Source organism: Ahaetulla prasina, chromosome 1 (genome assembly GCF_028640845.1).
Source record: "Ahaetulla prasina isolate Xishuangbanna chromosome 1, ASM2864084v1, whole genome shotgun sequence".
Taxonomy (NCBI): domain Eukaryota; kingdom Metazoa; phylum Chordata; class Lepidosauria; order Squamata; family Colubridae; genus Ahaetulla; species Ahaetulla prasina.
In genome coordinates, this window is record NC_080539.1 from 91,830,593 (window position 1) to 91,853,246 (window position 22,654).

General features: G+C 40.5%; 1 protein-coding gene and 1 non-coding gene across 2 annotated transcripts in view; both read right to left on the reverse strand.

Moving 5' to 3' along the window:
* Positions 1-2,785: 2,785 nt before the first annotated feature.
* The window catches only part of LOC131190840 (solute carrier family 22 member 2-like), a 45,237-nt gene continuing 25,368 nt past the window's right edge, over positions 2,786-22,654 (reverse strand). The window contains exons 4-10 of the mRNA XM_058168281.1: positions 21,626-21,794; positions 20,040-20,154; positions 15,537-15,649; positions 12,644-12,858; positions 8,779-8,887; positions 6,971-7,083; positions 2,786-3,008 (exon numbers count right to left, since the gene is read on the reverse strand). Coding sequence (XP_058024264.1) covers positions 2,884-3,008; positions 6,971-7,083; positions 8,779-8,887; positions 12,644-12,858; positions 15,537-15,649; positions 20,040-20,154; positions 21,626-21,794 — 959 coding nt within the window. The 3' untranslated portion in view covers positions 2,786-2,883. The remainder of the gene's footprint in view (positions 3,009-6,970; positions 7,084-8,778; positions 8,888-12,643; positions 12,859-15,536; positions 15,650-20,039; positions 20,155-21,625; positions 21,795-22,654) is intronic.
* Positions 18,469-18,540, reverse strand: TRNAQ-CUG (transfer RNA glutamine (anticodon CUG)). Its single transcript has one exon. It is a non-coding gene; the product is annotated as a tRNA-Gln (tRNA).

A 22,654-nucleotide genomic window follows, 5' to 3' on the forward strand; every position in this document is an offset into this window, starting at 1 on the left:
GAAAATAGAAGGAGGTGGGGCCAGTCAGAATTTTTGCTACCGGTTCTCCAGAACCGGTCAGAACCTGCTGAAACTCACCTCTGGAACAGGGGTGTTTTTACCTCTTTCCCAAGTACCCCTGAAACTAACATTTTGCTCAGGGTCACCTATTCTACACTTAAAGGTAAAGGTTCCCCTCGCACATATGTGCTAGTCATTCCAGACTCTAGGAGGCGGTGCTCATCTCAGTTTCAAAGCTGAAGAGCCACCCCTGTCCAAAGACGTCTTCCTGGTCATGTGGCCAGCATGACTAAACGCCAAAGGTGCAGAGAAGGCTGTTACCTTCCCACCAAAGGTGGTCTACTTGTATTTTTTAATGTGCTTTCGAACTGCTACGTTGGCAGAAGTTGGGACAAGTAATGGGAGCTCACCCCATTACGCGGCAACTAGGGATTCGAATTGCTGAACTGCCGACCTTTTGATAGACAAGCTCTAAATTTTAAAATTCTAAGTGATTTCTACCTTTTTAAAAAGAAAACATTCATCCTCTGTCCCTTTAATTGCCTACTTCCAAGCATAGAATTTTAAAATCTGGATCACCAGAAAGGAAATAAATGATCCTACGAAAGCGGGGGGAAGTAAATATGCATTGTATTGAAGGGATAAATAAAAGATTATTAAAACCCTGAGAAGTAGAACTGGTTCCTGTTTTAACATAATTGCGGATCCTGAATCCAAGGAGTTGATTCCCCAACCTCACAGCAGAGATCCTACTAAGGGTAATGCAGTTCCCGTAACCAAGCCTGCTGCTATCCGTAATCTTCTATCCGTAAAGAGATTCTAAGGGTCGATTAGGGAAAAAAAATATCCAACCTCTTCAATAGACAAGAACGATTTTACTATTAGCAATAGAAAAGCATTAAACATACAGATATACAGACAACATCAAATAGAGTACTAATTTTAAATACAAATAAGGTACTGAGCTCAATGGGGTGATTTCCCATATGTCCCACACAGGAGCTTGTTCAGAGCCAGCAGTTCCTACATCCATACAGTACATATACTGAGCAACAATTGCCTTCAACTTGCAGCACATCCAAGGCACAGTGCATATTTAAACAATTTAACTCTCCCTCCTACCTCCTGAAATGCCCAAAGAGTTATCTCTGCAAAAATCTCATGGGGCAGTTCTCCCCATCTCTTCTGGGCCGCTTAATCCCCCCACCCCCAAATTAATCAGTGGAACAGCTTGCCTTCAGAAGTTGTGAGTGCTCCATCACTGGGAGTTTTTAAGAAGGGATTGGACAACCATTTGTCTGGAATGGTATAGGGTCTGCTGCTTGAGCAGGGAGTTGGACTAGAAGACCTCCCGGGTCCCATCCAAATCTGTTTTTCTTAAATTTCATCCTGCCTGGCCCATCTGAATCCTATCTGCTCTTCCTCTTGATCCTCCAAGCTTCTATCCTCCCACAGCTGATTGATCTGCTGTGCACTGTTCACCCCAACAGTGAAATGGTCAGCTGCCTCTGTCTATCTGCATTGCCTAAGTAGACACTGTACTTGTGAATCTTTGCACCTTTGACACCTCTCTAGCCTTGTTGGTTGCATGAGTGGAAACCTGCTAGCCAAAAAACTACAAGGAGAAACCTCTTGCTTCCTCTCTCCTTTAACTCTTATCTACTCATGGATGGTCTTTTTTCCTACTTTAAGATGTGGGTCATATTCCCTTTAGCTGTTTATATTACCTTTTTTTCTTAACTAATATTCTGTTTCTTTCTTTTTCTGTCCTTGATTCACCCATTTTTGTATGTGCATCCAAGCTTTTTTTCTTTTCCCCCCCAATCCTTCTGGATTTTGTTTCTTTTTCTCCATTCTTGGGGACAGGCCCTCATTATGACTCTCTTAAAGTAGCCAAATGCCTCGTCATCTAATTAGTGACGCGCATGAATGGATGAACGAGATTCCCACTGTCCCTACCTACTATCTAGCGAAACCACAGCCAAGGGAACATCTCCCATGTTGACTTCCTGATTCAAAGCTACCCAATGAGAAGCCTTTTATTGCTATCCCTGTTTATCATAGTAATGTATTTGAATTTCAGGAGGGAAATTTGGGCGGGAAATTGCATGTTGCTGATTGGCTGATGCCTCAGCCAAAATACTATTTAAAGAGGGGTTTTGCCTGTTGGTTTTCGCTGGGATCACAATAAACCAAAGAGCTGTTGTCACTTGTATCGTCTCCTGCCTCATCATTGCCCGAACTTAACACATAGCATAACACATACCATTCCTCTACATCTGACGCCTTCTAGTTCTAGGCCTGTGCAACTATAAACAAAACACCCATATTACTTTCCTTACTTGTCCTGGCAAACTCTTGCCACTTTGCATCAATTTTAACCCATTTCTTTGCCTATTTTTCAACTCTACTGTAACGAACAGGATAATATAGAAATATTTATTTATGTATTGATCTCTTTTAGCTGCAAAGGGATGTTTATCTTGGATCTGGGCACTACAAAGAATCCCCCAAAGATTTACAACATACATATATGCATAGCAAACTAAATAAAGTAGCAAAAGTTAAAATAAAAAGAAGGAATAGTATTTTAACAAATGTAGAACCTCCATAACATAATGTTTAAATACCGGTTAAAAAGTATTATTTTCACTGCCCTCTGCTTATTTTTACTGTTTACATGTTGTGTTTGCTATATTGACAATGTTCAACAGTTTAACACAGGCACACGTGGAAGAAACGAGCACTTTGTGTGCATAAAATACCTGTCCAAATGAAAGACTGTATAGTGTAATATTTTTATTAGATAGTGAATAGATCTGGACTTTTTATGGACCATAGCTGAGCACGCACATTTCAAAAATAATTAAACTTTAATTTGCTTCAAGATTGATTGTTTAATGCAGGTTTGTGGAAGTTTTCTATGTCATCAATGGTCTCGGGCAAGGTGCTTCCTTTGGTCTCAGGCAAAAGCAGCACTGATCCAGCAGCTATTAACCCTATGACAGCTGCAAATAAAACAGAACAAAAAAACATGAGAAGCCAAATTGTGACCTATTGTCAAGATGGACACACAATCGTTTTATTTTGGATGTTTTATTTCTGCTGCATCAAAATTATCTGTGCAGTTACTTCAGTGGGGGGGTTCTAATCGGTGTTACCACCGGTTCGCTTTGCACACGCGCTTTGTGAGCTTTGTGCAAGTGCATTGAATTGCTCAACAGCTGAGGCATTGCAATCCGCTCTGCCGCGCCTTTCAGCTGGGCTAAAAACTAAGGACTAAAGGTAGGTATAGCACAGGGGCGGGCGGGAGGGCCCAGATTATTTATTATTATTTATTATTTAATTTAATTTTTATACCGCCCTTCTCCCGAAGGACTCAGGGCGGTGTACAGGCAAGATAAAAACCAACAATACAAATATACAAGTTAAAATACCCTTTAAAAAACTTATTTAAAATAGCCCAAAGTTAAAAATTGCCATCAGTTAAAACCCCATTTAAAATTAATAAAATTCCCCTTATTAAAATCCAAATTTAAGCCAGCCCCGCGCAAATAAAAAGATGGGTCTTCAGTTCGCGACGGAATGTCCGAAGGTCAGGTATTTGACGTAAACCCGGGGGAAGCTCGTTCCAGAGTGTGGGAGCCCCCACAGAGAAGGCCCTTCCTGGGGCCGCCAGCCGACATTGTTTGGCGGACGGCACCCTGAAGTCCCTCTCTATGGGAGCGCACGGGACGGTGGGAGGCGTGTGGTAACAGCAGGCGGTCCCGTAAGTACCCAGGTCCTAAGCCATGGGCGCTTTAAAGGTCGTCACCAACACCTTAAAGCGCACTCGAAGGCCACAGGCAGCCAGTGCAGTCTGCGCGGGAGGCGGTGTTACATGGGAGCTACGCGTAGCTCCTCTATCACCCGCGCAGCTGCATTCTGGACTAACTGAAGCCTCCGAGTGCACTTCAAGGGGAGCCCCATGTAGAGAGCATTACAATAATCCAAGCGAGAGGTAACGAGCGCATGAGTGACCGTGCATAAGGCATCCCGATCAAGGAAGGGGCGCAACTGCCGAACCAGGCGAACCTGGTGGAAGGCCCCCCTGGAGACGGCCGTCAAATGATCTTCAAACGACAGCCGATCATCCAGGAGGACACCTAAGTTGCGCACCCTATCCTTTGGGGCCAATAACTCGCCTCCGACAGCCAGCTGCGGCTGCAGCTGACTGAATCGGGATGCCGGCATCCACAGCCACTCCGTCTTGGAGGGATTAAGCTTGAGCCTGTTTCTCCGCATCCAGACCCGTACGGCTTCCAAACACCGGGACAGCACTTCAACAACTTCATTGGGGTGGCCCGGAGTGAGATGATGGTCGGAGTGAACCAGGGAGAACATCTCTGCTACTGGCTCTCCTGAACCGGGAAGAACCGGTAGCAACCCACCACTGAGGTAATCCTCAACTTACAACAGTTCATTTAGTGACTGTTCAAAGTTACAATGGCACTGAAAAAGTGACCTGTGACCATTTTTCACACTTACAACCACTGCAGCAAGCCCATGGTCACATGATTTACATTTGAATGTTTGACAACTGACTCACATTTATGACGATTGCAGTATCCCGGAGTCATGTGATCCCCTTTTGCGATCTTCTAATAAGCAAAGTCCATGGGGAAGCCAGATTCACTTAACAACCGTGTTACTAATTTAACAACTGCAGTGATTCACTTAACACACATGGCAAGAAAATTCGTAAAAATGGGATAAAACTCACTTAACAAATTTCTCATTTAGCAACATAAATTCTGGGCTCAATTGTGGTCTTAAGTCAAGGATTACCTTTCTTAAAAATTGGGATTCTTAACTTTGCCATGCCATGGGTCCCTTTGAAAATCTGGTTGAACATCTGGCATTTCTTTTTTCATGCACAGCTCTAATTTGTGTTAAGCACTTTTCGCTAGCATGTAAAATTAAGGATATCGTATTATTGTTTGCACACTCTATTACAGTCTTTTTTGGTAGTAGAATGTAGATTGACCTCTTCCAGTCTGTTGGTTAGAACTTTTACTGATTTCATCTTCTGTTACTTGCCATATTTCAGTGTGCATTCCATCACTTCCTATAGCTTTCTGAACTGGTAATGACCAGAATGCTGATCTCTAAGTTCGTCTTCTAGGACTAGAGATTTTTATAAATCGGGAATATCTTTTAAGGCATCCTGGATATTGATATCTATACTGTAGAGTGCTTCATATACTCCTTCCATCTTTGTTTGATCGCCTTTGAATTGCTTACATTACAATATGCCAGGGTGTCAAACTCAAGGCCCGCAGGCTGGATCCGGTCTGTGGGATGCTTAAATCTGGCCTGCAGAGCCAGCCTGGAAATAGCATGGAGCTGCCTATGGTGCACCTAGCAGTCAAAACGGGGCACAGCCCCCCCCCTGCCTCATTTTCAGCCTAGACAATCTCCTATAGCATTCTGCTGGCCAAAACAGGGCATGTTTTGGCTGGCAAAGTGCTGCAGGAGGCCATCCAGGGCAAAAACAGGGGCCGGGGGGGGAGACGGGATGGACACCTCCTACAGCACCTGGTGGCCAAAGTGTGCCTTGTTTGCAAGGTACAGTGCTGCAAGAGGCCATCCAGGCCAAAAACGGGGTGTGGGAGATCTGCTTGTGGCCCCCTGTGCCCCATTTTGGCTGGCAGGATGCTGCAGGAGGCGTCCATCCCATCTCTCCCACGCCCCCAGCTGCCCGACGGAGAACTACAATGCTGATCCAGCCCTTGAAGAAATCCAATTTGACACCGCTGCAATATATCCTTTGGAGTAATTCATTCAATTCAAGGTTGGAACTAGATCAAATATTTTCTTTTTTTTTTTTTCCCATGTCTGTTTCCATCCTTCTTCCATTCCATCCTGAATTGGTAATGATCAGAGTGCTGATCTAAAGTCACATTCTGGTACTTGAGGTTCTTGTAAGTAGGTAATATTTTCTAGTTACCATGGATGTTGGCATCTATACCTGGGATGTTAATTAACAGCTCTCTGATATAACTTTATTAAGTTCCTTTCGGTACTTTTTTTTCAAGAGGCAACTGGACTTTCTGGGTTTTCTTTGTAAAATTTTCACTTTTCATCCAAGAAGCTTCTTCAGCTCGGAAAATATCTTCAAAGAAAAACCAGAAAGTCCAGTTGCCTCTTGAAAAAAAGCACCTTTGGGACAACCATGACCTGGATGACTGAGAATCTCATTAGACGTTCCTTTCTGAGATTTTTCTCTTACTTGGCTTTCGTTTCTCTTCTCTTTTTGGCAATTTCCATACATTCTTTTATTGAGTTTACTTTCTTCTCTTTCCTCATTTTTGGCAGTCTCTTAAAGACTTCTTTAAATTCATTCCACAATTCTTTTGGTTTTTTATCAATGAGTTCAGGACTTCAAAATGACTCCTGATGTTCTCCTTGAAAATGATTGGTATATGTTCAAGATCATATCATGGAAACTGACTGCTTTTCTTCTTCTGTAGCTTAACTTGAAATTTGCACAGGAGCAGTTTGTGATCTGTTCCACACTCAGCACCTGGCCAAATCTTGATGCCATATATGAACTCATCCATTTCCTTTTAGTTAATTCAATTTCTATATACTTCATCTGGTACTGTCCATGCATAGACATTCTGATTATTTGAACACCATGTTAGCTGTTTCTTTGGAGTGACAGAAATAGATAAAATGGTCTTCTGCTTCATTTTGGTTTCCTAAACCATGTAATCAAGCTATATTTTCCTCTTTTGTGTTTCCAACGTTGGTATTCCAATCTGTAATCACAAGCAGTGCTTCTTGCCTGCATATTCTGCCAATTTATTGTATGATCCAGAGCTGCATAGACCTAAGCCCAGTTAGGTTCAGTTGGACAGGATCTCTGGATGAATACAAAAGTGCATGATTAACGAGCTGTAGTTGCCACAGATAGAATATTACTTACAGAAGACTACAAGAGGTAATTCATGCCAGATCTCTGCCAATCTGTAGACTATAAATGGGGATATGATTCCACCAAAATCGCACAGGGAAGAACATACCATCAACCCAAGGTTTCTGAAAGACAGACAGACAGACAGACAGAAAGATCAGATTCAATGCTATACACCAGTGATGAGTTGCTACCAGTTCGCCCCGGATCAGGCGAACCGGTAGTGGCAGCAGAAGGCTCTGCCCACCCGTCCGGACGTCTCTGCGCATGAACAGAAGCGTCGCACACAGGCATGAGTGCACATACGCTCGTGCGCCCACAAGTGAACCAGTAGCGGCCGAAATTGAACCCCACTACTGATATACATACATACATACATACATACATACATACATACATACATACATACTAATAAAATAATGAATAAATGAGAAATTATCTTATTAGAAAGCCAAGAGCCAAACCTTATTATCATTTTCATTCTCTGACCTCCAGATAAGCCTATGAGTTTGGTGGGTGGTTGCAACCCAGTCATTTGTCTGAAAAGACTGAGCTCTTCAGATTCCTCTTCATAAAGGGATCAGAAGAGGGCATAGATGGATTAAAGAGAAATGGCTACAGATTGAACAAATATAAATTCCTCCTCACTGAATTCATATGTCCTGCAAAAATTCTGGGGGAGATCTGATTTTAAGATCATCTGATTCTCTGAATAATGAGAAGTCCGTAGAGGTAAGTGCATGAGACATTGTTTTTTAAAAATTAAAACTTTTACCAATATTTTCCTTTTTTTCCCTTCTTCACAGAAAAGTAAAAAGGTTCAAATTTAAAGGAATTGAAAGTGGGAGAAAAGAAAACTAACAAATTTGTTTATTTCATATGTTAGTTGCTTAACTCCTAAAGGCCTGAAGTTCAATTCCTGTTTATAATCCTGAAATAAAACCTTTCACAGCTACATGATAAGCTATTTCTATGTAATCACTTCCATGCTGGAAACAGCTGTCACTGATGAAATGCATAAAAGTTAAAACCCTTTTTGATTTATTTTTTTTATAAGAAACTAATGTCTTTTTGAACAGAATGGAAAGAAATATCGTGAAAAATAAGTTATGAGGGAAAGCAAAAGTGGCAGACCTCTCTAGTTAGTTTGGGGGTTTTTTGCTGATTTTTTTTTTATTTTTAGTAAGAACATCCAGGACATCTGCAGACCTCATGTCCTAGGCTTATTTACAAATGTAGATACAAAGCAGGGAGGAAATAGATTCATGAAGAAGGCAGCACAGTCAGCTGATGTGTTTCAGGTTCAGGTTCATGCCAGGGGTGTCAAACTCAGGGCCCGCGGGCCCGATGTCTCATGCACTGGCCACACCCACCCCAGTTTAGTGAAGGGGGAAAATGTCACAATACGTCACATGACAATGATGTGACAATGCGAGTTTGACCCCCCTGCTCCAAGCCAACGAATGGAATGACTGTTATATTCTCTTCTATGGCATTCAGTTCAAAACCACCACTATTTCTAGCCACCACCTTGTTTATTTCCCTCTTGGTGAGACCAAGGTTCCTCCCTTAGATGTGGTGATGGCCACCATCTCTTCCCCGGTATTAAGCAAAGATTCCCTTGGTTGGCTTTTACCCATGGAAAAAGAGATGCCATTGGTTTTGTCCTGCCTCATCTCCAAAGTTTCTCCACTTTGGCTTGCCATGCTAATTCTATTTATGATGTTAATTCAGAGGGATAGTGCCTCAAAATTGGTGATAGTTGAGTAATCAAAGATACAGAATTTCTACATTAAGCCGTTCTTCGAAGCAGCACCTACCTAAGAAATGTTGGGTACAATTCAGCATTGACAAAGCAGACCATTTCGAAAGCCATAGTAATTCCCAACCTGCCAAAGGAACCTGCAAGAATCTTTAACCAATGCATATCTGAAAAGAAAGCATATGTACATAGTTTACCCAAAATAATTCATTGGAAGAAGATGATTAATACTGGTGATATAATAGGTAGTCCTCATTTTGCAACCACAACGGGAATTGGGACAACTGGGAAGTGGTCGCTAAGTGAAAAAATCACATGACCGCAAGTGTGCTCAGAATTTTACTTCAGCTTTCCTTTGTTTTACTGCATCAAAAGGATACAGCTTTAAATAGCCAGGTGAAGCTAAATGGTGGGGTAGGTTCCTGGAACTCAATTCACAAGGAAGCTGGATAAATCTTATAGCCCTTTTACCCAATTCTCCCACCCTTTGAAATGCTCACCTGGCACAGGGATAATTAGCAAGACAAGAATTAATGTTTCTATTTACATTCATTGGAGAGGAAGGATTACAAGAGAGTATGCAAGCAAGCAATGGGGAATATTCATCTAAAGGAATAGGGCCTACAGCTGAAAGCAGAGAGTTTAGGAGGCAAACAAAAGGCTTTAGCATTAAAGTGATTAGAGTCTTATCGGTGTCAGGCAGCATTGCAAGCCATAGAAGAATTCTAATCAATTAATGTCACAGGTAAGCTTGTTAATTTGGCTGAGCATTTTTTAGGGATGCACTGCACTGCAGAAAAAAGCAGCTCAGGAAGTGATAGCTTGTTTAGGCAATCTCTCTGGAGGTGGGGTGGAGAAAAACATATGTCATATATGTGGGCATTGGTAGCAAAGTTTCTTTTTTTAATCACCGTCATAACTGCAGATGGTCACTCACTGTCCAAGGCAGTCACTAAATAAAGACTACCTGTGCAATTTCCCAGAGAACTAGTGATAAAGATAAGTACCCCTAATGCAGGGGTGTCAAACTCGATTTCATTGAGGGACGCAACAGGGTTGTGTTTGACCTTTGGGGGCGGGTAAGGAGGAGGCATGGTCAGGATAGCATGGCCAAGGTGGGGATGACCAGCTCAACATCACTTGTGTTGGGGGCACCTTTGCTAAGGCAGGACTTTTTTTAACATTAACATTAACAAAGTTGGAAGGGACCTTGTAGGTCACCTAGTCCAACCCCCTGCCCAAGGAGGAGACGTACACCATTTCTGACAGAGGGCAGTCCCATCTATTCCCAAAAGCCTCCAATGATGAAGTTCCCACAACTTCTGAAGGCAACTTCTGTTCCACAGGTTGGTTACTCTCACTGTCAGAAAACTTCTCTTATTTCTAGGTTGAATCTCTCCTTGATCGGTTTCCATCCATTATTCCTTGTCTGGCCTTCAGGTGCTTTGGAAAATAGCTTGACCCCCTCCTCCCTTAGACCCTCCCTTATTCTCATTATAATCTCTCTCCCTTCCTTCCTTCCTTCCTTCCTTCCTTCCTTCCTTCCTTCCTTCCTTCCTTCCTTCCTTCCTTCTTCTCTTCTTTTTCCTTCCCTCTTCATTCTCCTTTCTTCTTCCTTCCACTAGTTTAGTGCAATTAATGAGAAAGGGCTGTTCTCAACTTTTGGTTCTGTAAACAAGGGAAACAAAAGTCTGTTCTCTGTTTATAACTAGAAGTGCCTTGAGTTTTGGAGAGATGATGCCCCTTAGAGTCCTCCCCTGTTGGGACAATTACAGTAAATTGGGTGGAAGGGGATTTAGGAAGAAATTAGAAAAGACACTCCTAGTGTCTTTTCTCCTAAAACTCCTAAAACACATCAGCAATCAATTAATTGATTAATTAATTATTAATTAATTAATTAATATGTTAATATGGCTCTGCACTACATCCTACAACATCTTGAGTCTCCAAAGATCTATGCAAGGGTCCTTTTTGTAGACTTTAGTTCAGCATTCAATACCATCATTCCAGACATTCTTCTAACTAAACTAAACCAGCTACAGGTACCGGAACAGACTTGTAAGTGGATCACAAGCTTCCTAACAAACAGGAAGCAGCAGGTGAAGCTAAGCAAGTTCACATCAAATACCTGTACAATTAGCACAGGGGCCCCCCAAGGCTGTGTGCTCTCCCCACTTCTCTTCTCTCTGTATACCAATGACTGCATCTCCAACGATCCATCTGTTAAGCTACTGAAGTTTGCAGATGACACAACAGTGATTGGTCTCATTCGAGCCAATGACGAATCCACATATAGACGAGAGGTCGAACAACTAGCCTTGTGGTGCAACCAAAACAATCTGGAACTGAACACACTCAAAACCGTAGAAATGGTGGTAGACTTTAGGAGAAACCCTTCCATACTTCCACCTCTCACAATACTAGACAACACAGTATCAACAGTAGAAACCTTTAAATTTCTAGGTTCTATCATATCGCAAGATCTAAAATGGACAGCTAACATCAAAACATCATTAAAAAAGGACAACAAAGAATGTTCTTTCTGCGCCAACTCAGTAAGCTCAAACTGCCCAAGGAGCTGCTGATCCAATTCTACAGAGGAATTATTGAGTCTGTCATTTGCACCTCTATAACTGTCTGGTTCGGTTCTGCAACCCAACAAGAAAGACACAGACTTCAGAGGATAATTAGAACGGCAGAAAAAATAATTGCTACCAACCTGCCTTCCATTGAGGACCTGTATACTGCACGAATCAAGAAGAGGGCCGTGAAAATATTTGCAGATCCCTCGCATCCTGGACATAAACTGTTTCAACTCCTACCCTCAAAACGACGCTATAGAGCACTGCACACCAGAACAACTAGACACAAGAACAGTTTTTTCCCGAAGGCCATCACTCTGCTAAACAAATAATTCCCTCAACACTGTCAGACTATTTACTGAATCTGCACTACCATTAATCGTTTCATAGTTCCCATCACCAATCTCTTTCCACTTATGACTGTATGACTATAACTTGTTGCTGGCAATCCTTATGATTTATATTGATATATTGACCATCAATTGTGTTGTAAATGTTGTACCTTGATGAACGTATCTTTTCTTTTATGTACACTGAGAGCATATGCACCAAGACAAATTCCTTGTGTGTCCAATCACACTTGGCCAATAAAATTCTATTCTATTCTATTCTAATTCCCAACAGGAAAAATTGCGGCAGGAACTTTATCTTCTTCTTCAAGACATTTTGAATAATCCACCAAATTCTTATCCAAAAGGCCTTAATTTTCTTGCAAGTCCACCAAATATGAAAATATGTAGCGTCATCACAGTCACATCTCCAACATTTCGCTTGGATATCAGGGTACATACATGATAATTTTTGGGGATCTAAGTGCCATCTATAAAACATCTTATAAAAAATTTTCCTTAGATTCTGCGCTTGTGTAAACTTAACATTTCTAACCCAGATTTTCTCCCATGTTACCAACATTATTGGTTCCTGAATATTCTGTGCCCATTTATCATACAGTCCTCTACCAAATCCTTTTCCGAATCTATTTCAAGCAACACATTATACAATCTCTTTATATGCTCTTGGGTCTGATTTCTAATAATCAGAGCTCAGGAAACCTGAATCCCTCAAACCTCTTTATTCATCATCATGATCATCACCATGATTATCATCATCATCATCATGACTGTGATCATCATCATTTTTATCCATATTGTGCATAGTTGTTTATTTATTTTTTTTGTCTTATCAAATGACCCTCCAACATCTTGAGTTGTTCCTCTTGATGTCCCTGCAGAAAGGCTGCTTGTGACCATCATTTTGCTAAAGTAGATTCTTGCAGTATTTTCCTCCAGGCTGCCCTTGGTCAAGGCAATTAAAAAAGATGGACAGACATTATGTACTTACCCTCTGGGCTGAAAGCTGTAACAAGGCAAGCAATTCCGGCCAGCAGATTAGAAGCTGCCCAGGGATAACGACGGCCCACACGCTCTATGGTGACGATGAGGATGAAAGCAGCTGGAAATTCAACAAGGGTGGCATAGAAAAAATCCAGGTAAACATTTCCACCAGCAACTCCTATGTGCATAATAAGTCCTTGGTACATTATAGCACTTGTGAACCTAGGAAAAGAGGAAGAACAACAGTTAATTTGGGCTAGATTTATTGTCTAGCAAGTCTTGAAAGAATCAGTGCTCCAGATTTGACATGTCAGTCCCACATTGTATTACTAACATAAGCAAGCTGATGCATGATCAAGTTTTGTTAGTAGAAACTTTTTTGTCTTCTGGAATTTTGACTGTTTAAAAGAATTTGGTCCTCCATGTGGGCATCAGTGGTGGGTTTCAAATTTTTTACTACCGGCTCTGTGGATGTGGCTTGGTAGGTGTGGCATGGCTTGGTGGGTGTGGCAGGGGAAGGATACTGTAAAATCTCCATTCCCTCCCCAATCTAGGGGAAGGTTACTGCAAAATCCCCATTTCCTCCCAATCAGCTGGGACTTAGGCAGAGAATAGATGGGGGCGGGGCCAGTCAGAAATTTTACTATTGGTTCTCTGAACTACTCAAAATTTTTGCTACCGGTTCTCCAGAACTGGTCAGAACCTGCCGAAACCCACCTCTGGTGGGCATGTATGTTCCTTAGATAAGCATCCATATTTCTTCTATTAGAAGAGAATATGTGTAGCTCAGAATTGAACTGTAGAGTCCTTGATGCCCTGATGATGTTACCTAGTTGGGTAATTAATCTGCAACCAAACAACCAAGCTCAAAGAGCACCAAAGACTCCATGATTCTTTTCTCCTTCTGGAATTTCCTTCCATTAACTGATGAGTAGCAGCGTGAATGGATTAAAAAAAGTAATTAGGCAACAGGAGCTTGTTGGAAAACAAGAAGTTGTTTCTATTAGCTATTGAAACCCCACAACCCCAAGACACCCACAATTTATATGAATGGGGAATGGACTACACCCATCTTCCCCTTAACTTGCTTCCTTTACTTGTTTATGGAGTTGCCCCCCTCCAAAATATGAATGAATGAATGAATGAATGAATGAATGAATGAATGAATGATAGAAAAGCCTACAATATCTTCTCAGATAGTCTACCATTTATGCTGAAGTTGTCAATTTAAAGCCCACCTAATATGGGCTGGCATTGGGTTTCCCCAGTCCTAAGCCAACACTTCACATGCTAGTTCTGAACATACTGCATGAGAATTGGAAACTGAGCAGAGAACTGGATTTGTCTGCAGTGATCCAAATTCTTACATCCTATTTGCCCTCTCCTCAGTCTCCATGCACTCAGCAGGTAGATCTGAAAGGAAAGAATAATTATACTCACTAGTACACAACTCACCATGTGATCCCGGTAGACTATCAGGACCCCAGATTACAAAGAGAGCTATACTCGCATCTGCATGAATGTGAGTGTAAATTTTGCTTTGCTCAGTGCAATGAAGTTGACAACAGTAAGAGGCAGAACAGCCTGACATTAGCTTTGTGAAGTAGATTAGATAGGAAGCATGGCTACAGGAGCTAATTCTCTTTTATTGTAAGGATTCAGTAACAGAATCTTGCAAGTCTGAAATTACATTTCTCCCCCTGTCTCAAAGGAACACACACACACACACACACACACACACACACACACACACACACACACACAGGATGATGACACCCAATCTCAAATTGTGATGTTTTCAGGGCAATACAATTCCAATGTATTCAGGATGTGCAGTGTGAAAAAAAGAACTGTCTGGAGCAAGGTTTAATGTTATAGAATGATGATGATAATATTATCCATTCAATCATATTCAACACTTGGCGATTCTATGGGCTATCCAGTGTCTCCACATCTGCCGATCTTGCACTACTTCTTTTAGTTTTTCTATGCTGTAGTTGGTGTCAGTTTTGATGGTGGTGTTCTGACTTAGGCTTCACAAAAGCACGAAGCAGACTCCTTGTCCCAACAAAACCCCTTTTTATTAAGCTAATGTAAATTCCTCTCATTCATATCCAGCAAAGTCCTGGCAAACAGTCTTTCAAGGGTGAATTTACAACCACAGACCTTATCAGGCTTGGAGAGCTGCCAGGCCAATATCTTCCAAACACAATGCTGTTCAAGAAAATACTTGGCGAGGAGTCTCTGAGAGCCAGGAACAGATCTTCACACTTATTAAATGAACTAATTGTCTCCTGCAAACACCACTCCCCTTTTGCTCCTATTTATTTCCTATGGGAGGGGCCATTCAGCATCCCCTTGTGCTTTTACTTCCGAGTCAACCTCTGTTCCTTAATTGTTCCCTTCTCCTGACAGCTCTGCATATGCGCACATCGGGAACAGGCTCCAGCTGTTCTTCAGCCCTACTTATCTCCGACTCCAAAGGTAGCTGATAACTGTCGGATGGCTCTGGCCCCATCTCTACCTCCGATGCAGAGCACTCATCAGAGCCTTTCCCAGACTCCAGGACTGGCCCATGTTCCTCCCCAACCTCCCCACTGTCTGCCGTCAGCTCCACTGGCCGCTGGCGGGCCACAACAGGTGTCTAGACACTGTGTTCTTTGGTGGCCTGGTTTTCTTTTACCACTAATAATATTATAAGAATATGGACCCAATTTTTTAATGAGCAGAGCTTCAGGCAAAATATGAACTCTAACCAAGGGTTTACCTGACCCTCAATTGCACAAAAAATTGTAAATGTAACATATTAGGGTTATGTGTGTACCAATAGAGCCAACATAGCTGGCATAGCTAAAGTAAGCAAGGATTCAATGAATTGCATGAAATAAATGGCCTCTTACCAGTTATACATCAAAATTAATGTGTATTTCCTGATCTGTGGTGTCCTCACAAGGTCCAGGAGTGAAGGGCTAAGCTTTGTGTCTTCTACATGTTCTTCTTCAAGATTAATATTCTATAAGTTAATAATTGCAAAATAAATAAAAAGACAAGGAGCATAAATACATACATATCCATCACATTGTTTATGTTCAGGATAAGTGTTACGCTGAAACAGAAATTGAGTAAGAAATGTAAGGCACGAAATAAGAAAAAGTTAATCTAAAAGAAAAAGTTAAAGCTAATTAACACCAAGACCAATGAATGGAATAGAATATAATTTTTTATTGACCAAGTGTGATTGGACACACAAGGAATTTGTCTTAGTGCATATGCTCTCAGTGTACATAAAAGAAAAGATACATTCATCAAGAATCATAAGGTACAACACTTAATGATAGTCATAGATTACAAATAAGCAATCAGGAAATAATATCAATATAAATTGTAAGGATACAAGCAACAAAGTTACAGTCATACATGGAAGGAGATGGGTGATGGGAACAATGAGAAGATGAGAAGATTAATAGTAGTGCCGACTTAGTAAATTTATTTTTATTTATTTGTCAAACACAACAGTATATATAAGTATAAGCATGAAATAACCATACGAATTGGATATAATCAAAGGGAACATTAGGACAGGAACGGTAGGCACGTTGGTGCTCTTATGCACGCCCCTTACAGACCTCTTAGGAATGGGGTGAGGTCAATAGTAGATAGTCTTTGATTAAAGCTTTTGGGTTAAAGGAGAGTGATGGCATTCGGGGGAAAAACTGTTCTTGTGTCTAGTTGTTCTGGTGTGCAGTGCTCTATAGCATCGTTTTGAGGGTAGAAGTTGAAACAATTTATGTCCAGGATGTGAGTGCTCTGTAAATATTTTCACAGCCCTCTCTTTGAGGAATACATTCATTCCAGTCAACCACATCTTTCTTGGACTTCCTCTGTTTCTCTATTCATTCGCTCTGCTCAGGGCAACCTGCACTGACCAACTAGGACATCAAACTTGCAGGTGACCAGGCAATCAAAGTCCTTTTCTAGGATGTATCAAATGCATCACATGTAAAAGGGGTAGAGATTTCACACCCACCATTTTGATGTTAATCACAGCCTCTGCAGATGCACCTGACTCATCATCTATTTATTTATTTATTTATTTATTTATTTTGCAAATTTAACCCTCTTTCATTCTTTTTCTATGACCAACTCTACATTCATTCAAACTTTTCACTCACTCTCCTTCTCGATCTACATTCATTCTTACATTTACACCCTTGACCCTATAGCTTTTTCTCTTGCTGTACACATCTTTTAAATATCTCATCACGAGATTTTGTTTTCACATTGATAAAAAGTCTTATGGTCTGTTTGTATGATTGTCAGTAGATGCAAACACAAAGCCTCCTCCCTTTTATTCCAAAAACATGAGAAAATGCTGCTTATATTGCCTGCATATAATTTTTCTATTTGGAAGTAGAGCACAGGCTAGAATTCATGTATTGTAACCTCACCTGGCATCTAATAAATATCATCAATCAGAGCTTTGAGACCTTTGTTCTTTAAATTAATCATTTCCTTTTGGATAACCATAAGAGATGTCTGATGCCAACTCCTACTATAGTCAACTTACTTTTATCTTTTTGCTAACATACTTTTATGTCTGTTCCATCAGATGACCATCTCCTTTTTCTGTTGTATGATGTTGTTCTATACCAGGGGTCCCCAACCTTGGCAACTTTAAGCCTGGTGGACTTCAACTGCCAGAATTCTGGGAGTTGAAGTCCTCCAGGCTTAAAGTTGCCAAGGTTGGAGACCCCTGTTCTATACCTTTGCTTTTAATTTTGTATGCTGCTCAGAGAAGTCAAGAAGTTGGAGGGCTTTAGAAATGTAAATAAGTACATAAATACTAAACTCCCACTTCTCTATAATATATTGGAGAGAAACAAGCTCTTGAATGCAACTTTTTAGCATCGTTCAACATTCATACTTCAGAATCGACAACATGACATTCTACCAGTATTTGCATGTCTTCAAATATTTCCATGCATTTTCCATCTTTAGTTAATCTTTTTAACAAGATATGTAAATTCAACTACTTGCTCTAGTTTTTTGTCAAATTATAAACATTCAGTTCATCTTTATACTAGTGTTTCTCAAAGACCCTTCTCAGCGGTCCACCTAATCAATATTACTCGCCAGACTATGTTGAAAAATAATTGATTGATTATATACCATCAAGACACTTTCAATTTCCAGCAATCACATAGATTTTTTTCCCCATGATGATCTATCCCTATCATGTTCTTTCAAGTTTCCTAATGAAAAGTAATACAATATTAAAATCCCATCAAACCATTGCGAAAAGCGGGAGTGGCAGCAAACGTGTCAATTTTAGTTTTTAATGTAGTAAATATGGATAATATAAACCATACAAACAAACTTTTTTGGGGGGTCCTACCTACCTAATTTTTAAAAGGTGAAGGTCCTAAGGGAAAAAATTTAAGAAACACTGCTGTATAAGGTAAAAGGTAAAGGTTCCCCTCGCACATACGTGCTAGTCGTTGCCGACTCTAGGGGCCGGTGCTCATCTCCATTTCAAAGCCGAAGAGCCAGCGCTGTCCGAAGACTTCTCCGTGGTCATGTGGCTGGCATGACTCAACGCCAAAGGCGCACGGAATGCTGTTACCTTCCCACCAAAGGTGGTCCCTATTTTTTCTACTTGCATTTTTACGTGCTTTCGAAACTGCTAGGTTGGCAGAAGCTGGGATAAGTAACGGGAGCTCACCCCGTTACATGGCAGCTCTAGGGATTCGAACCTCTGAGCTGCCGACCTTTCGATCAACAAGCTCAACGTCCTAGCCCCTGAGCCACCACATCCCAAGAGATTTACATGACAGGTTCCACCGAGATTTGAACTTGGATCGCTGGATTCAGAGTCCAGAGTGGTAACCATTACACCATGGAACCACAATGGTGTAATCTGCTGTATATAATTATCTAAATGTAGATAAAGAAATTTAAATAAGTGCCTCCCAATCTTCTTTGCAGCAGTTAAAACAGTAATTTATTTTTTATTTTATTGCATTAAATTTATATGCCACCCATCTCATTCTCCGAAGTGACTCTGGGCAGCTTACAATAGAATTACCATCTTCACCCTCCAGATTCACTGACATTATCATGATTATAGGATTATTTCTGTTTACCATGGTTAGGAAGAGATACACTATGCCAGGGGTGAAATCTAAAAATTTTCCCTACCGGTTCTGTGGGCGTGGCTTAATTGGGGGGCATGGCTTGGTGGTCAGATGACTGGGTGGGCGTGGCCAATAACAATAAATAATAAAAATAATAAACAAAGTATAAAAAACAATAAGAGGTACCAAAAACCAACTTTCACACTTTACACACACACAACACAACACAACACAACTGACTCACACACAATGTAAAAGCAGCTGCACTTCACACTTCACACAGCCACAAAAAGCTCAAAAACCAACTTTCACACTTTACACACACACAAATGACACACACACACACAAAATGCCACATACAGCTTTCTGAGATTTTGTGTGTTTGTGTAGTTAGAGTGAAACACTACAGAAACATACCAAATCTCACAAAGCTGCACAAATATTTTATTTTATTATTTTATTTTATTGTGGACTTCAAATCCCAGAGTTCCTCAGCCAGCAAAGCCAGCCAGTTGATCACCAAGGAAATAGATTAGCTAAGCGATTGATTCTTTCTGGCTAAAAGTGAAACTGCTTTCGGGCTGGAAAAAGAGCCATGCGTTCATCAGTAATCAGGTAAGTGCCTTAGAATCTCTACTCTTACTTGTAGAAAACATGAAATTTACTTGTAGAAAACATGAAATTTATTTATTTATTTATTTATTATTTAAATTTTTATACCGCCCTTCTCCCAAAGGACTCAGGGCGGTTCACAGCCAGATAAAAATACAATAATATTACAATTAAAATACAATTAAAAAACTTATTCAATTGGCCGAGATTAAAAATTTAGGATAAATACTAAAAACTCATTAAAAACCCATTAATTAAAAAACTAACCCAGTCCTGCGCAGATGAATAAGTGAGTTTTGAGCTCGCGACGAAATGTCCTATCATTCATGGTAGATGCATCTTTCTGGCAGCCTGCATTCTGCTCTCTATCTCTCAGTTAAAGATAGGGCAAGAAATTATATGATAAATTTGGTCCTGGGGTCTTTTCATTTCAGAAAGTATGGGCAGCTGCAGAAGAATGGAGAATGGGGTAGTGCAAATGTGTAGTACACACCACCCACCGTCCATCTGTCTGCTCAAACTGAAAGATTCAGAATCTCACTGAAAGATTCAAATCCAACTAATCAGGCAGAGGTGGAAGAAGATCAGCAGAAGATTAATGGACTGTTACAACATCCTATGAAATTAGCCTACCAACATGTAGTGTTTAAGACTCACCTCAAAAAAGGCAGGTACAACTTTTCCATTTTTTTTAGCAATTTCAACCACGAGTTTCATAGCTCGGGCATTCTGTCCTTGAGTGATCAGCCACCTGGGTGACTCGGGGAGGCACCTACAAAAGAACTGGAATCATTGGTCAGGTCCAGAAATGCTCGTGGCAAAAAACAAGCTCATAGGGTGGGACCAGACACCTACCTTCTTCTACATGCATTAGTTAATTTAGTCTTGTTGCACTTTAAAGATATAACCAATTTATTATGGTGTAAACTGTCATGTGATACGAACAGCATTATTCCGTAAAAGGAATACTTCCATAGCTATGCTTATCGGGGCAGGTTAGACAGCAGTAACATAATTAAGAAGGAAATAGAGATGTAAGAGAAGCAAGCAGTGAAAATTACCTATTGTTCCTGGCTATTCACAAATCAATTGTTGGATGCAACACAAACATTATTTTATTCTTGTAGGATGATAAGGGGCCTGGGTTTCTGTTTACTTCTTGAGAAATAGATGACTATGACTACATGATCTTGGCTTCCTTCACTCCTTTGTTCAAAGGTGACTGGTTTGAGGTCACAGACAGCACAACCTTTGAAGTTGGAGTGGCCCCTTATTGGTGACAATGCCTATTACAGCCTCTGTTGGATTACACTTACAGCAATAAAAATAAGCTTTTCAGGAGAGGCTGTTGATACCAGATAATCATCCTTTAAGGTCATAGTTCTCAACCTATGGTCTGTGGACCACTGGGGGCCACAATGTCATTCATAGGCTTGAAGAAATACTATGATTTAAATCTTGGTTAAGTTATGTGGGTCTGTGGCTATGTTCTATGGCCACAAAAAGTAACCGGTAATAGTAACAGAGTTACTATTACTGCCCTGAGTCCTCGGAGAAGGGCGGTATAAAAATACGAAAATAAAATAAAATAAATAAAGTTGGGAGGGACCTTGGAAGTCATCTAGTCCAACCCCCTGCTCACTCGAGAGACCTATACTAGGGATTCGAACCGCCGAACTGCCGACCTTTCTGATCAACAAGCTCAGTGTCTTAGCCACTGAGCCACCTAGCCAGTATTTAAATATTTAAAGGGTGTCTGTGGTGACGAAAAGGTTGAGAACCATTGCTTTAAGGCAGCACACATGCTTCCCAAAAAGGAGAATGTTTTCATTACAATAATCTCCTCTCTAAGTGTCTCCTTGATCACTCTAGTTCTTAGGATATCTGGTGGCAACCATGAATTAGGCTAGACTGACTTAGTGGTTTAGTAATTTGTGAAAAACAGCCACTAAATAGAAATAATTCACTTATATGCAGAAGAGAGGAAGATGAGTTACTGAGAATCAAACTTACTCATTTATTAGAAATAAGCAAATAATTATGGGCCTCATGATGTTGTTCAATTACAGCTTCCACAACCCTTCACAATTGCCATGGTGGACATGGCTGCTGGATCTAATATCACTCGGATATTCTCCATCCCTATCCTAATTGCACTAGACCCAGTCTTTCCTTGTTCCATAATAGAATCTATTCCTTGGATATGATAGGCAAAAGACTGCCACTGAGCAAGACGTTCTTACCAGTAGTAGAGTAAAAGAAAGAACATTGGAAGAGTAACCGCAAGTTGAAGCCACCTCCAGTTGGGAATTGCATAAGCCAAAGCATTGAGGATGAGGAGGCCGAAACCATATGCTAGTTGATAGAGAATGGCCACAGTCCTCCTGTAACTTGGGCCAACAATTTCTGTGACTGGAAAATAAAATGAGGACATTCCATATTAATTCTTAACTGAGAAAGCTTATTTGTAGGCTTTGATTAGGAAGAATGCTTGTAAGCAAAAGAAACAGTTGAAAGCATCTTTGTTTCAAATAATAAAAAACTAATAAGGGAGATCAATTTTGAAACTGGGTGGAAATGATACATACTCTACCAATATCTATGATCTCTTTGGACTCTCAGTGGCTTTTAATAACATTAAAAGAAAATGTACCTTAGTTTTCTTTAATTACACTGAGAGCATATACACCAAGACAAATTCCTTACGTGTCCAATCGTACTTGGCCAATAAAAATTCTATTCTATTAGAATAGAATAGAATAGAATAGAATAGAATAGAATAGAATAGAATAGAATAGAATAGAATAGAATTTTTATTGGCCAAGTATGATGCGACACAATTTGTCTTGGTGCATATGCTCTCAGTGTACATAAAAAAAAACCTAAGGTACGTTCATGAAGAATCATAAGGTACAACACTTAATGATAGTCATAGGTTACAAATAAGCAATCAGGAAACAATATCAATATAAATCATAAGGATACAAGCAACAGAGTTACAGTCATACAGTCATAAGTGGAAGGAGATGGGTGGTGGGAACGATGAGAAGATTAATAGTACTGCAGACTTAGTAAATAGTTTGACAGTGTTGAGGGAATTATTTGTTTAGCAGAGTGATGGCGTTCGGGAAAAAACTGTTCTTGTATCTAGTGGTTCTGGTGTGCAGTGCTCTGTAGCGTTGTTTTGAGGGTAGGAATTGAAACAGTTTATGTCCAAGATGTGAGGGGTTTGTAAATATCTTCACAGCCCTCTTTTTGACTCGTGCAGTATA